This window comes from Diorhabda carinulata, chromosome X (genome assembly GCF_026250575.1).
Source record: "Diorhabda carinulata isolate Delta chromosome X, icDioCari1.1, whole genome shotgun sequence".
Classification (NCBI taxonomy): domain Eukaryota; kingdom Metazoa; phylum Arthropoda; class Insecta; order Coleoptera; family Chrysomelidae; genus Diorhabda; species Diorhabda carinulata.
Window position 1 is genome coordinate 35240289 of NC_079472.1, and position 14894 is coordinate 35255182.

Here is a 14894-nt window from a genome sequence, read left to right on the forward strand (position 1 = left end):
CTGTCTGTTGGGAATTCATATAAATTAAACATTACCAAATTATTTATTTAAAATATATACTAACAACTAAAATACAATACTGCTCAGGTTATTTTACCATTTTCTTCATTTCTCAACTGTTTAGCAAGATCAATTTGTTTTTGTAGAACATATATATTTTCTTGCTTTCTCCTTTGTCGTGTTTCAACGTCTCTTAAAACGCCAGAATGCATTTGCTCCCTGTAAATTAGAAAAAGTGCCTACAAAAATAGTAATACAAAATACGTAACTCAACATACCTATCATAACTTTGTTTAAAGTGTACATAACCGATTATACTTGCCGAAAATACACAAGCTGTTGCTAAAACTACTTTTGATTGCAAAGACATTAATTGATCAAATTTTAACAAAACTAAAAAATGTAAAAGTGTTAGGTTAAAAGTTTGACACTTTAATCGAGAGTTGATTATACTTACATACATTTGACATTTGCCTATGGTGACGGTATAAAGAATATTCTTTATACAATGGTATTACATATAAGAGCATTACGAAAAATATAATCCGCAATCATCTATCAGATGATGGCGGATTAGAAGAATTAGGTTTATTTAGAGTTTCAAAACATCGCATTCCTTTGTTGGTGGAAATTTCAAATTTAAAAATCAATTTACCAAAACCTGTTATTTTAATAACTTTTAAACTCTCGATTTGTGTGCTTATAACTTCATCGTATTTATTGACATTATGAGTATCATTAGTATAGTACATTTTTTATAGCTGCTTCTTAACCTAACCAATACTGTCACTCTCCACAGTTCTCTGAAGACTACGAATAGAGCTTACGATTCATTCTCAGTGTATGGAACATAGTGTTTAAATTTCCAAACAGTAAAAACATACAACATATCAAAATTTTCAAATGCTTCAACTTAAATTACTATTACTTAAATCATACAACTTGGTCAATATTAACAAGTTCAAACTAAAAACAGGCCGAATAACCCTGGCAGCTGAGACCTTTCCAGCCTTAAGAAGAAGATGACTTCAACTAAGAAATATATTTTGTATATACAAATATGTTAAACTGCTAATAATTAATAATCATATAAATGGAGTCAATGATTTTTAAAGATAAAAAAAATCAAATAAAACACTGATTGCATATACCGAAATATGACTGAACTGGACAAGTGCAGGCCAGTTTATGAGTGTATAGAATTTGTTGATTATTGTATTTGAGGCTATTTGATGTGATTCAGGCCTTTTAGTATTAACAATAATAAAAAACGATTTAGTACTTTTTGATATTTTACATTCGTCCGATGACGTCCAGATGCACTGGCTGAACTGAATCTAGATCCAGTACAGTGAACTGGGTGAACTAGTTTTCTTGCAGTGCTACTAAGAACAGCGACGCTAGCGCTGGTTCTGCTACAAAAAATGCTTTAGTGTACACTTCCTTAACTAGTTCTGCCAATGCAGCTACCAAGAACAAACCCATTATAAACTATTTAAGAGTAAAATTTTTTTAAATAAAATAAAACTAACTATAAACATGTATAATTCGAATTTGATTATATCCATTTTTCTGTAATCGAGTTAATTGTAACGTTTTCATTTAATATTGATTAATGTGGGATAATCTTTTCCATCTGGTGTTATTGGATGTTTTAAATGTAAAAATCGACACTTCCATATATTTTTTACTTTATGTCCTTGTCTAATAAACTACTACTTATTTTATTTTGAGTTTCTCATAAAACTACAAAGTAATAAAACCATTTCAATAAAAAATAGATATATTTACATATATTTAGAAACTACAATAAATCAATATTACAACTAAAAGTTGAATAAATATTCATATATAGAGTGAAAAAATATAATTCAAAACATTTTTGAGTATATAAACCGATTTTAACTTTCTTAAGAGTTGCTAGACCTATTCAGTATTCCAAAATCTGCTAGAATCAACAAAATCAAAACTGCCCAATTTAAGGTTTTAGCTCAAAATCGCCTAATTCGCCTGTACTAAATTGAGATCAATATACTTTTGCATGCATGTCATTTCAAAAATTTTGCCGCCCTACAAATTATGCCGTCCTAGGACTGGTCCTCACGAGCCTAGGCATAAATCCACCACTGCTCATTTGCTGACATAGAATAATTACTTCTCAAAGTAAAATATAACTGATGTCTTCCACCGGGAAAAAAGGAAGCTACCAATTAATTTACAATGTATCATTGTTTAATCATTTACCATTCTAGCATATGGTTTAGGAGTAAGGTAGTTTCTATCTAACCTCGAGGTCACTGAATGAATTCCCAATGGAAAACATTTCTTTTTAAATTTGAATGATTCAATAACAAATCATATATTAATAAACAAAACATGACTCAATTGTGAACCTAAAAGTAAAAAATTAAGCAAAAATTTGAGTCTTAGTTGACCTGTTGGGTACTGGCGCTAAAAAGTTAATGATAACTGAGTTGACAAAAAATATAATAAAATACTATGAAGCTTGATACTCAATGATTCTAAAATACTTGATTGTAAATAATTTTCTAAAAAGAATTATCATAATTTGATATAATTTTCATGGAAAATTTCTCCGCAGACATCCGCATAGACCAAAATACAAGAAGTCAAACTGTACACTTCTTTCACTTCTGTATGCTTATTTTGATATTTTTGAAAATTTATTTACATATATAAATAAACTAATCGTATAAATTCATACATTTATACGGATAAAAAGATATATTTGCTTATCTAAAATTTAAATTTGCTTATATCTACATTTGACTAAAAGAGCTATTGATGTACCTATTCCAACATATGACAGATTTCCAATTTTTAAAAAAACCTCGGCTGTTAGGCCTGTTGGCGGTTAAACCAAGACACAGCTTCATTCTGAAAGGTAAACGCTGCCATTCCTTTAACGTTATTCCCATGGATACTAATAGCAGTTGCTGACAAAATAATATAAGCAGAAGAAAAGCTATTACAAGACTATATATAGCTGATACGAAGGATAAGCCCAATCTAAAACAAACACAGGAATCTTAATAGCCTATTATAATAAACAGAAAATAACAACATTGAATTTTGATAGATACAATTAATTCGAATTCATTTTTATTGAAAAATACATAAATCCTTTAGAGCTAAATCTCAACAACCAAAATCAGAGAAAAATTAATTAGCTGATTGATCAACTGGTATTTTGGAAAAAAATTTTTAGTTTCAGAATTGGGTGAAGCAATACTGTGATGGATTTGATTAGTAATTACATTAAGGTTTATTGTACCCCTATTAGAACTCTCTTTTTATGTCTATCCTTCCAATCCCAAAGTTATAACAATCTCCACGGTATATACTGGCTTCAAGAAGTTCAGATCTTTATCCCCACAGTTTTCTTGTCTAAATAATTGTATGTGCATGCTAGAATTAGATGAATTGAGTTTCATCCTCCCCACAGAATCTACACTCGTTAGTTTCTACTAGAACTCAACTCCAAGAATACTATAAGCAAACCAGTGAGGTGGTGTTTTGCTTAAACCCAATTTACATTTAGCAGTATCAAAGTATTGAAAGAATTTTTTAGAATGCCGGGAAGGCACTATTAAGACTCAGGGCGTTTGTGATCTTTTCTACCAAATATATTGGTCTGTTTGATTAGAGTATGAACACAATCCTAAACTAAAGAGACTCCGTTATTCTTTCCCATTCTATTAAGTTGTTTTCAGCCTCTCAAGTTAGCTTGGAGTTAATGTTCTTTGATGGCTGCGAAAAGCTATGTAGGTAGTGTACACCTCAGCCTCTTACTTAGAATAGTATAGTTCTTATCAATGCTTAAAGAACAACTATAAATATATTTTCAATCATGATACTAAACTCTTTTTGTGTTTGAAGTCTATTATATGTAAAAACTCAATAATCATGGAGATTACTATGTTTCTAAGGATTAATCAGTAAATAATTTAAATTTAAAATAAAATTACTAAAAAACGAGCTGAAAATCTGATTATTATATTATTTAATTATTATATTGTATACTTACTCAAAAAGTTTATATACTTCAGAACAATCATCTGGTAGTAAAATTGTCTTATATAGTATAAAAGGATGGCATACAGATGTTAAAGTTAAATTTGAACTATAAAGTAATGCTCCAATTGCAAATAGCAATGACAAAATAAAAACGCATTGATTATGTTTCCCTACACAGCAATCAAACCTGAAATAAATCACATTTTGTGAATTTAAATGACTGATACAAAATAAGTGTTTCTAAATACATTCCTTTTTATAATAAAACTTTTATTAGTTTATTAGGAAGATAAGTTATTCTGAATTTAAAAGGCAAGTTCATTAGACTTGAACTATGTTTTTTTAGAATATATTTTATGTGAAAATATAAGTTTTTTTCCTTTGAAGTTTCAAGTGAAATATCTAAAATTCATTTTTCCAATGACACAAAAAATAATAATGGGAATTTAGATTACTAGTATATCAATTTTTTTAATAAAAGCAATATTTATTACATTGGCATTCAGTACATGCAACTACTTCAATAGCAACACAAGTATTGTCTAAAGTGTGGCAAAAAACTATCAAGTAAAATAAAATATCGAATTATTGAAATTTCTCACTATATCCTCTTCGTCTGTCTATATTTGTTGAAATCATTTTTTTAAATTTTTATAACTATAAATCTTTGTCTGTAAAAATCCTGTCAGGTATTCTCTTTTCTAATCAAGGAATACTTCGTTTAGTGCCTAACCGTGACGAATGATGGCAATCATTCTAGCAATCTTTATTCTGACAGCAAAAATGCGAAAGAGTTGAGGAAAATTTTTATTCAACCAGGTTCTAAGGTTGTTAAGCCAGAATGTTCTTCTTCCTGGACCTCTTTTTCCAAATATTTTGCCTCACAGGATGGCTTCCAGTAATGCTTATCTGGATTTGTTTCCCATGATTTGGCCAAAGTACTGTAGTTTGTGTTTGTTTATAGTTATTAGGACCTCTCTTTTTTTATTCTTCTTCATTTATTACTTGGGCGGCCCAAGAGATCTTGAGTAATTATCTATGAAGCCACATTTTGAATGCATAATTTTTTTAGTCATATCTCCATTAAAGGTCAAAGACTCAAGAACATGAAAGAGGACAGTGAAAACATAGTATCTCAGCATTGAAGAAGGCATTCATCTAGTTAAAGGTGGAGTAATGGCAGTGATGAAGTAAAAAATTAAAGTGCAGAAGTAAAGTCAAAGTTTACACTTTACACATTATATATACTACTATTAATAATGTTTGAAATTATCTGATTCAAATCATTATATGGCAGTACAATAATTCTAGGTTTTTTATTTTTTGCTACAATTTATTACTATATAAAAAGTGCTTACCAAATACAATGATGATCTTTATCAGGAACTCTCACTTGACAAATTGAGCAGTTTACCAATCTGTTACAATTTCTAGTAATCAAACCTTTCTCAGCCTCATTTTCCCCTAGCCTAGGCAGGTCATTCGTTTTTTTCTTCATTGTGTACACACTCATGATAAATCCAAAAATTAATATACTTAATGCAATATTTTCTTCTAATAATATTTCCAGAAAAGGTATGACAACAAATTCAAATATCACATATAATACAACTAACGAAGTTATTGCCCACATTAGAAAAAATTTAGTATATGGTAATGTTCTTATTAAAAAATTTGAGATCAGTATCAAAAATATTATTACTGTCGTAAAAGCAAAGATAGTCCACCAAAGACTAATACTAGCAGTTAGTAACATTACAGGTATAATAAATACTGGTAAAAGAGCATCAAAGGCTACTTGCTTTGCACCTCCTTTCCAAGGTATTCTCAGCCTATCTTGAATAGTCATAATTAGACCCTGTTTATTTTTTTCTGTAACTCCATGACGAGTTATTAAACTAAAAAGAATAAAGCTGTTAGCATATCTAAAGCAAAGTTTTAATAATAGTTTATATGTTCATAGATAAATTTTATTTAAAAAACCTTTCAAAAGCCTCGTCTAAATCTTCACAATTACAACAGCATGCTAAAATGTGATTTCTCTCATAGTTTACATCATAGTATTCGCAGCAGCATAAGGGGTTATTATCTTCCATAGTTATCAGATTTATCAATAAATGCCATTATCAACAAATAAATATATCAAGTGGTTTGATGAAAAGTTTCAAACTATATATATGTATTTAACATATTAAGAAACAAATATAATAATAGTTGGTTATAGTTTCTTGACCTTGAAAAGCATAATAATATAATTCTTCTTTTTTAAATCTATATAGCCTGGCTATTACATTTTACGTAATATTTTTATAATCGTTATAATGCCTAAAATAATATTATATAAAATCTAAACAAGGGACAGTTTATCAGCACGGTCTTAAATATTACTACAGAATTAATACTACTGAAAGTTAAAAGCTTTTGTTGGAACCTTTGATCTTCGTGTAACCTATGGAGTGTAGTCTACACTCCATAGTGTAACCGATATTATAAAGCACGTTGACAAAATTGCCAGTTATTACACAGAGAAAAGTCAAGTTTTTTATTAAAAATTAAGAGAATTATATCTATATAAAAAAATATTAATTTGAAAATAAAGAGTAATTCAATACTAACTCAATTAAAATCTATATTATAATTATTAGACATAGTAGGTTTTGTCATGTGACATTGATTTTTTCTTAATTGATAGATTAACTAATAAAATAACTACGTAGACTTATTTTCTATTATTTATTTAAGCCATTATTTGTCTTTGGTACATTGAAAAAAAAGATTATTGATTAGAAATGAGCCCATGTAATAACTATAGTTTCTAACCGTAATAAATTTTACACGTATTGTGATTATTAGTATTTTTATAACAAATGAATTGTTTTGAATAAAAGTAGTTAATATGTAATATTAGTTTATGATGAAAGTATTATGAATGCTTAAATTGTTGCTATTGATGTGTTTTTGAATTAAAGAAATATATATACATAGAGAAGATGTACAAGAGTTGGAATTTGCTGATTACGAAGATTTTTTAGAGCTACAAGAATTAGAACTGTTTCCCAAGGGTTCCACGGAATTTTAGAAACACAAAAAATTATATAATTTTTAAATGGAATAAGCAGGAATCCATAGTATTAATTCTGTGATAAGACCATGGTTATTAGAAATTGCACTGAGTGTTATTCCCACTCTACCGACAATAACTGTCCTTTCTCATGTGTGAGGTTCGATCCAATGTAATATCCAAAAAATTTCTTTACTCTCTTATTTCTTAGACCTTTTTATATTCTGCATTCAGCGGACGTACCAGTAGAGGCAATGATCGGGAAAGGTTTGAACGTTCGCTGATATTTGATTTCAGTAAATTGTTAGTTTTTGACAGGTGTATTTTTTCAATAAAGGCTATATTGTTTGTTTTTAGCTTTGTTTATTCAAACGAAATTATTCTTATTAAACCTAATGAGTGTTATATTATGTGGTAGTACTTCATCTAGTTTTTTTTATTTACGATGTGTATTTAGCACTCAATCACTTTTATATGTATATAAAAACGGATTTTATAATTCAAAATTGAAATATCTGAAATAAATCATCAAACTTAACGTTTGATCACAGAACATAGTTGACTTAACAAATTTCTATTCTGGTTTTTGTTCATTTTTCTTACGTTTCAGCTCCGCTACCGTTACCTAGCACAAATTTAAAACGCTCCGAAACATGGCGTCCGCTCTAGAGCGTGTTGAGTTTGTAATATCTCTATGGCTAACGATTCCATTAGGATTTTACAACAGTTGTACAACGATTTCGTCCGCTGAATGCGACCAAATGGTCATGACAATCGTCGTGGCCGTTAAGCGGAACGTACTCTTTATCTATTGGTGCAATCTTTTGTCAATTTATTGCATGTCAAAATTGTCAAATATGATAGTTGTGCTAGTGTTCGCGCCAAAGCTGTTTTGGTTTATAATATTATCCATAAACAACCCATAAGTTTATTTAAATGAGTATACAATCTGGAAATAAGTATATATAATATATAACTAAATCTATTATTTAGAAAACAGTGTTTTACAATTTGACTACTAGTGAAAAAACTAGTCAGCGTAATAATGGCTGGATCATTTGAGACTAAAAGACTATCAATGAATACAGTTCTCAAAAACGCTAGAATCTTCGAAGATGTAAGTTGAATAGTATGTATATTTAGCTATATATATCAAATTCAAATCGAAGATAAACATGCATTCATTATAAGTTTTTGCCTAATTTTATTATAGGATTCTTGGGATACTGACACTGCAGGATTTGGAATACCTGGGAATGTACAAGATAAAGATAATAATAGTATAATTAAATCAGAACCCAAAGAAGAAGGTGAATTGGATGATTCCATTAGTGAGACAGGAGCAAACACTAGCTCAATCCAAAATGATACATATTTATCGTCAAAATCTACAAATGAGGAAAAACGGTATTAAATGAGGAATCATGTAGTTAGATATTTTTTTCACTTGATTTCGTTCTTTAGGTATTTTAAAGATATTCATATAAAATCAGAAATGAAGGTGACTGATAAATTGGATGATTGTGAACTGAATGTTACTTTAGATACATCGTATATTAAAAAAGAGTCAGAAGACCATTGTATAAATACAGAGTTAATTGCAAATACACCTATAAAAAAAGAAATATGTCAAGATGAATCTAATCCATCTCCTTTTAATAAAGAATTATTTAGAAACTTCAGCCTAGAAAGCCCAAAATCTAAGAACTCTGTTCAAGGTAAAATACATTTTCAATCAGGTCTAGTATGTGTAACCTCACAATGACAATTTTCAGTTGATGATAAAAAAAAAGCTGTTAAAAGAGTCTTTGAACAAAACATTAAAGAAGAAGAAGAGACATCAGATGAGACAAGCGAGTCTGAAGATGATGAAGTGAAATGTCCACCACCTCCAAGGATAGGTGATCTAAGTGAATACAACAGAATTCCCATAAAGAAGAGATTAGGTGGAAAATGTGATCATAATGTACCCCAGTAAGTACCATATTAGATGAATTCTTTTAATTAACAATTATCATTTATCTTGTATTAATTGAATTTCATTCAGATATCTGAAACTGTACAATACTTGATATTGATGACTTTCTGACACATACAAGAAATATCAACAATCCATGATAGAATAATAAGAGGGATTCACATAACATTAATTCCATTTTGAACTAAAAGAAAAACCAGTACAGATTTATTGCACAAAATTAGACCACACTTAGACTATTTTTGACAAAGCTCTCTCCCATGTTTTTCCAGGCATTTGTTACAGTGTGGTACAAGCCTTTGTACATGTACATCCTCCTTATACAATGTTCTTCAGTAGTTAAGACTTCAGATATCAAAACAAATAAAAGCTGCTAAGAGTAGAAGATGTTCAGACCGGGCTTTTTCTCACATTTGCAGTGGGTGATTGGGCAGTGTGAATGTCACAGTATAGTAATATGCAGGCTTAGGTTTGGTATCATTTAATGTCTAGAAATTGGGGAGTCTAATTAAGAGAACCTGGATTGGTTATGAGACACTATAATAAATCTGCTCAATTTGCCGTTGTAGAAATGTTAGCTACCTCCTTTTCACCAAGTATTGTTTGTAAAATTTGTATGTAAATATAATCATTTTCTAGAAAAAAACCAAGGAGGGAAATGGAAACTGATCCAGTTGTACTTTCAAGGCGACAGAAACAAATTGACTATGGAAAGAATACTCTTGGATATGACAATTACATACAAAAAGTTCCAAAGTATGTAAATACTTATTTATTTTATTTTTTGAATATTTTAAATCATTTTTAATTGACTTTTAGAAATGTTGGTAATTGACAACTTGTTATTAAACTTCATATACCTGGCTAAAAAAATCTAGATAAAATTTAAAACATTTCTGATTTTTAATTTAGTGAAACAAATATTTTTTTGTTCATTCTGACTATTGAATCATAGTAATAAAGAATCCCATTCTGTTCGACCCCATTGTTTGGGAAACCTCTAGAAAATAGGCAAGAGTAAGAGATTCCTATTCTTACCGAACTTGAAGAAGCCAATACTACACACCCCTTCCTGTTATGCTTCAAGAAAGAATTTTGGAAGAAGGAAGAAATCGAAAGTGCCAGTGCCTTCCAGGTCTAGATCACTCTAAAATTTCCTTTGTAAGTTATTGATAGATCCAAAATGTATTTGGATCTAAGCTAAAATAAGCTACACCTCCTCATTGGTTTCCAGTCACAGCTGCTTCAAAAAGTATAAGAATAAGATTAGATGTAGTAAGAACTGACGAATGTAGATTCTGTAGGGAGAATAAAACTCCGGTTCATCTAGTTAGAGTTAGAGGAAATGCAATAAATGCTTTGGACAAGAAATCTATAGGAATAATAACCTAATTTTTTTGAAGCTAGCACAGATACTAAACTACATTGATGTTAGAAACAGCTCTGATAGAGGTACTCAATAAATCTCAAGGTTGCAATATAACACCCAATTAAATCTATTTAGGAAACTTTGGAAGATTGACAGGTTACAAAATTTATACAGGGTGCGGCAGCATAACTTCCTTTTTTAAAAAGTTCGCCATTTAGTCGGTAGATGTCGTAACGGAGTGCTAGTGGTCTCGTTCGAGAGGGGGGACTATAAAGTTTTGTCCCGGCACAGTTCAGTCGCCATCATGCGTTGGAACAGTGAGGAGCGTGCGTTTGCCGTTGAGGTTTACTTTTCGAGCGGATGTTCTGTGATCGCAACCCAGCGCGCCTTTCGGAATCGCTTTAATTTAGCCCCCTTGGCCCCTGTCCCGGACCGGAAATCAATTGTTACGTGGGTCACTACGTTCAGACAAACTGCAAGTGTGACAAGACGAAGAACTGGAGTCCCTCGGCCCATTAGATCACCGGAGAACATTGAGTTAGTTAGAACTTCAGTGTTGCGATCACCACGGCGTTCTGCGCGCAAACATGCGTCTGCCCTTGGACTTTCCGATCGTTCTGTGAGGAGAATACTTCATGATGATCTTCATTTTCATCCATACAAGATGGCAATTGTGCAGGAACTTTCTGAACGTGACTTCAATTCTCGGAGGAACGCGTGTGAGGTTTTTCTGGAAGTCGTTCCTGAGGACGCTATTGTTTTTTTTAGTGATGAAGCCCATTTTCATTTGTGTGGATCCGTAAACAAACAAAACATGCGCTACTGGGCTGATACCAATCCTCGACAATTGCATCAACGGCCTTTGCATTCACCTAAAGTCACAGTGTGGTGTGCAATTTACTCACGTGGAATTATTGGTCCCTGGTTCTTTGAGGAAAATGAAGTCACAGTGACAGTGAATTCGCACCGGTATGTAAACATGTTACAGGAATTTTTTTTCCCACGGCTAGATGAGTTGGACTTAGGGGACACTTGGTTCCAACAAGACGGAGCAACGGCACACACTTCAAGAACATCGATGGCTGTTTTGAGGGAACACTTCCCAGAGCGCCTTATCTCAATTAGGGGCGATTTGGAGTGGCCAGCCCGCTCTCCCGATTTGACCCCTTGTGATTATTTCCTATGGGGTTTTTTGAAATCCCGTGTGTATGTGAACCGTCCAAGGACCCTACAAGATTTGAAGACGAACATCCAGGAAGAAATTGCCAACATAACGCCTGCTATGCTGGCAAGAGTCATGACAAACGCCAGAAATCGGTTTACTCAGTGTATGGAGAATGGGGGACGTCACCTAACTGATTTGATCTTCAAAACTCAGTAAAACAAAACTTTATGTATGTGCCTGTATTATAAAAAACGAATAAAAATTTTCTGATTCATACAATAAGTTTTATTAACTTTTGAAAAAAGGAAGTTATGCTGCCGCACCCTGTACTAATTATTTATATATACATATATAAAATCTTCAATCGAAAATAGCCTAATTTAGTAAAATTTCACTAAGGATTCCATATCAAACCATTGTTTAGTAGTGTTTTCCGATACAATAAATAGTAGTTAAAAGCTATCCAGTAACAGAAACAAATAAAAATTTTAATGAACACATTTATCGACGATCACGGTAAAATCTAAATTAATACCCTGTTACCCTTTCGGCATATTCTAAGTTTCAGAAGACAAATATTTATATCTCCATTAAACAATCAATCTCTTCCTGATTCATTCTTAATCACTTATGAATAATACTCTTATAGATTAACTTTTGTCCATTGTTAATCAAGAATGCTTCTATCAACTCATTCCACCAAAATTGCCCAAATAGTATAACTCCCGAACGCAGTGCAACCCAAAAACCTTAATGTCATCAGAATAGATGACCCAAGGAAATACCAAACAATATTTCGTATAATTAGCAGGATTAATCAAATACTCAAACAGTTTCCGGAACTTAAATACTCAATTAGCTTATTATATCGAAAAAAGTGGATACCATACACTAACTATAAAAACTTATAATATGCAATGTTTCTATACTTTTATCTTCTAGTATTTTTCTGCCAAATAATCAATGTCTAAACTTGATTGTTTTTAGAAGAGAAAGGGGTCCAGATGATCCAAAAACTCCAAACAAGTACATACAGTATTCCCGAAGAGCATGGGACGGTTTGATAAAGCAGTGGCGTTTGCAGTTACATAAATATGATCCAGCGGACGATTAATCTGTTAGAATTAGGAATATCTACTATGTAAATAATTTTTTTGTTATGTATATATCAAGATAAGTAATATTAATAAACACATTGGTACAATATCAATGAAGTAGTAAGATTTAATAATCTGATTATAAGATTTATTATGCTAAAAGATTTTTTTCTTCGATTTGAAACTAGCGTTTATTGACCTTGAAAATATTTTTTACTAAATTGAATTTTTTAAGAATTAGAAATTAAGTTGAATTCAGTAAATATGTGCTTTAATCCTTTGTTGCCTAACTTATTAGGATTACGATTATTTTATCTTTTTTTGACTATAGTCGTTAAAATAGGTGAACTAGCACCAAAAAAATGTTTTTTTTTAAATTTCTTCATAGAAAAACCAAGGTGGTATTTTGAAGTACTGTCAAGCATTTGGAAATGATTGTAATGGTAACAATTACAACTTTTTTTACTTTGTTCCACATTAAATTTTATATAAATAACTAACTAAATAAGAAAAATGTTTATTTATTACAAAAATAAAACAAGCAACAAAACAATTTTTGATAGCATTACAACAAAGATATAAACGTGATGTAGAGCATTTTGACAGTGGTTTGGATTGAATCTCTTATTTACTACAACCTTCAAATCTACCCCTCTTGTTAATGAAAATGACCAACAGTTTGAAAGGCATACATCTGGGGAAATGGAATAGCCATGACCACGCCTCTTCTTATTAGAAGTAACGTTAATCACATCCTATTATTGGTTCCACATCGTTTATGGGTTATTAGCCCCATAGCAACAGATAGGCAAAATACATTTGTTTAAATTTATTGCCAAGTTGTTTCCTTTTCGTAAATGTATGTTACACTCTGTCAAGACGAATACACTAGTATTTAAAGGAATTTTTAGATTCTTGACTTTTGGTTAGGTCCTAATTCTTCATTATAGACATGAACATTGGAATTTTATATTCTACCTATAATAGAACGCGCATAAAAATAAGAATCATTTAATACATACATTACTATACTTATATGTAATAGTTGTGGAATTATTTGAGTTTCTCTATGTATTGCATTAAAAAAAAACTAAATAGAAAAAACAAAAAGCTATACAAATATCGTACCCTTAAACAAATATTTTTATTTGGGCAGATTCAACTGCATCTACATCACTAGGTATTCAACTATAGGCACTGCATCCAACTCAAGTATAGCAATTCTATAAGATTTCAATCAAAAATACTCAGAATTGTTGTAAATGCTCCTACCCAACAGTGTTATCGCTTGTGATATCCAAATTAAGACCGTTAAAGAAGAAATATCTTATTTCTCCCAAAAATATTCTTATCCCCATCCCAACACATTGGCTGAAACTTTAATGAGACCTCCCACCCAGTATAGGTTTAGAAGGCATTTGATTTTAGTAATGTGTTGTGTGGTTATCCTTCAATCAAACGATTTAAGTGAAGGGAAATTGCCACTGGGTAAGTCTATAAGACAGTTTATATTGCTTTAAGCCATTTGCTCATTGTAAAATTTTCCACATTGCAAATGAAAAAAAGGGGTAAAAAAAACTAGGTATCTTAGTTCAAAGAAGCTCAACTGTATTATCATCTTAAGATTAGTTCTCAGAAATGTTTTCAGATGGTAAATGTTGTTTGTTAAACCCATTAAAAAGTTTTTTGAGGCTCCAGGCAGTGCTATTTTTATCTTAACTATAACAAATTGCAAATATAAAATAAAAAATTATAAATTAGAAAGTAGTTGAATATCAGGTCGACAATTTCTTGAATTGCTGCCCATAGTTTGCAGAATATTGAAATAAACTTTTGATACTCTTATGAATAATTGTCACCATATAATTTATTTCACTTATTTTTTTTTAATTATAAAAAATTTATTTGAGGTCAATAAATTTCATTATTAATTTTTTATTTTGTTGAAGAAATACATATAATTATTAAAAACAAAATTATAAAATTTCTTCACCTCACATTTGTAATTTTTTTATGATAATGATTTTTAATTTATTTTTGTAGTGCAAATCACAATATTAAAATTTTATTTCAATTATTCTGATTTGAATTGTATTTATGTAAATATTGATTATCGATGTATTCAATAGTTTTAATGAAATTTATAGACATTGTACTGAGTACTATAATATACAACTAGTTTATAA

General features: G+C 30.6%; 3 protein-coding genes across 3 annotated transcripts; 1 reads left to right on the forward strand and 2 right to left on the reverse strand.

Moving 5' to 3' along the window:
* Positions 1-24: 24 nt before the first annotated feature.
* Positions 25-705, reverse strand: LOC130902129 (protein PET117 homolog, mitochondrial). The gene is made up of 3 exons (XM_057813987.1): positions 458-705; positions 279-393; positions 25-219 (listed from the first exon to the last, which is right to left on the reverse strand). Exons 1-3 carry the CDS (start codon positions 528-530, stop codon positions 84-86), a joined length of 324 nt encoding a protein of 107 aa, XP_057669970.1. The 5' UTR covers positions 531-705; the 3' UTR covers positions 25-83.
* A 1060-nt stretch (positions 706-1765) lies between these two features.
* Positions 1766-6444, reverse strand: LOC130902130 (palmitoyltransferase ZDHHC23-B). The gene is made up of 4 exons (XM_057813988.1): positions 6022-6444; positions 5397-5936; positions 4049-4225; positions 1766-3030 (listed from the first exon to the last, which is right to left on the reverse strand). The coding sequence occupies exons 1-4, from the start codon at positions 6132-6134 to the stop codon at positions 2781-2783; spliced, it is 1080 nt and encodes a 359-aa protein (XP_057669971.1). The 5' UTR covers positions 6135-6444; the 3' UTR covers positions 1766-2780.
* A 1489-nt stretch (positions 6445-7933) lies between these two features.
* LOC130902131 (histone RNA hairpin-binding protein) lies at positions 7934-14894 on the forward strand. Its single transcript, XM_057813989.1, has 6 exons — positions 7934-8216; positions 8313-8506; positions 8564-8817; positions 8875-9073; positions 9717-9833; positions 12599-14894. The coding sequence occupies exons 1-6, from the start codon at positions 8145-8147 to the stop codon at positions 12723-12725; spliced, it is 963 nt and encodes a 320-aa protein (XP_057669972.1). The 5' UTR covers positions 7934-8144; the 3' UTR covers positions 12726-14894.

What these genes read in the sequence shown, in the direction of transcription:
- LOC130902129 (XM_057813987.1), bottom strand. Translation starts at nt 530, where the DNA reads ATGCTCTTATATGTAATACCATTGTATAAAGAATATTCTTTATACCGT. An exon ending in TAGGCAAATGTCAAATGTAT is followed by an intron (nt 394 to 457) that starts GTAAGTATAATC and finishes TACATTTTTTAG; the next exon opens with TTTTGTTAAAATTTGATCAA. An exon ending in TTTAAACAAAGTTATGATAG is followed by an intron (nt 220 to 278) that starts GTATGTTGAGTT and finishes TCTAATTTACAG; the next exon opens with GGAGCAAATGCATTCTGGCG.
- LOC130902130 (XM_057813988.1), bottom strand. Translation starts at nt 6,134, where the DNA reads ATGGAAGATAATAACCCCTTATGCTGCTGCGAATACTATGATGTAAAC. An exon ending in TTAGACGAGGCTTTTGAAAG is followed by an intron (nt 5,937 to 6,021) that starts GTTTTTTAAATA and finishes TATTCTTTTTAG; the next exon opens with TTTAATAACTCGTCATGGAG. An exon ending in AAAGATCATCATTGTATTTG is followed by an intron (nt 4,226 to 5,396) that starts GTAAGCACTTTT and finishes GATTTATTTCAG; the next exon opens with GTTTGATTGCTGTGTAGGGA.
- LOC130902131 (XM_057813989.1), top strand. Translation starts at nt 8,145, where the DNA reads ATGGCTGGATCATTTGAGACTAAAAGACTATCAATGAATACAGTTCTC. An exon ending in ATCTAAGAACTCTGTTCAAG is followed by an intron (nt 8,818 to 8,874) that starts GTAAAATACATT and finishes GACAATTTTCAG; the next exon opens with TTGATGATAAAAAAAAAGCT. An exon ending in TGTGATCATAATGTACCCCA is followed by an intron (nt 9,074 to 9,716) that starts GTAAGTACCATA and finishes ATCATTTTCTAG; the next exon opens with AAAAAAACCAAGGAGGGAAA.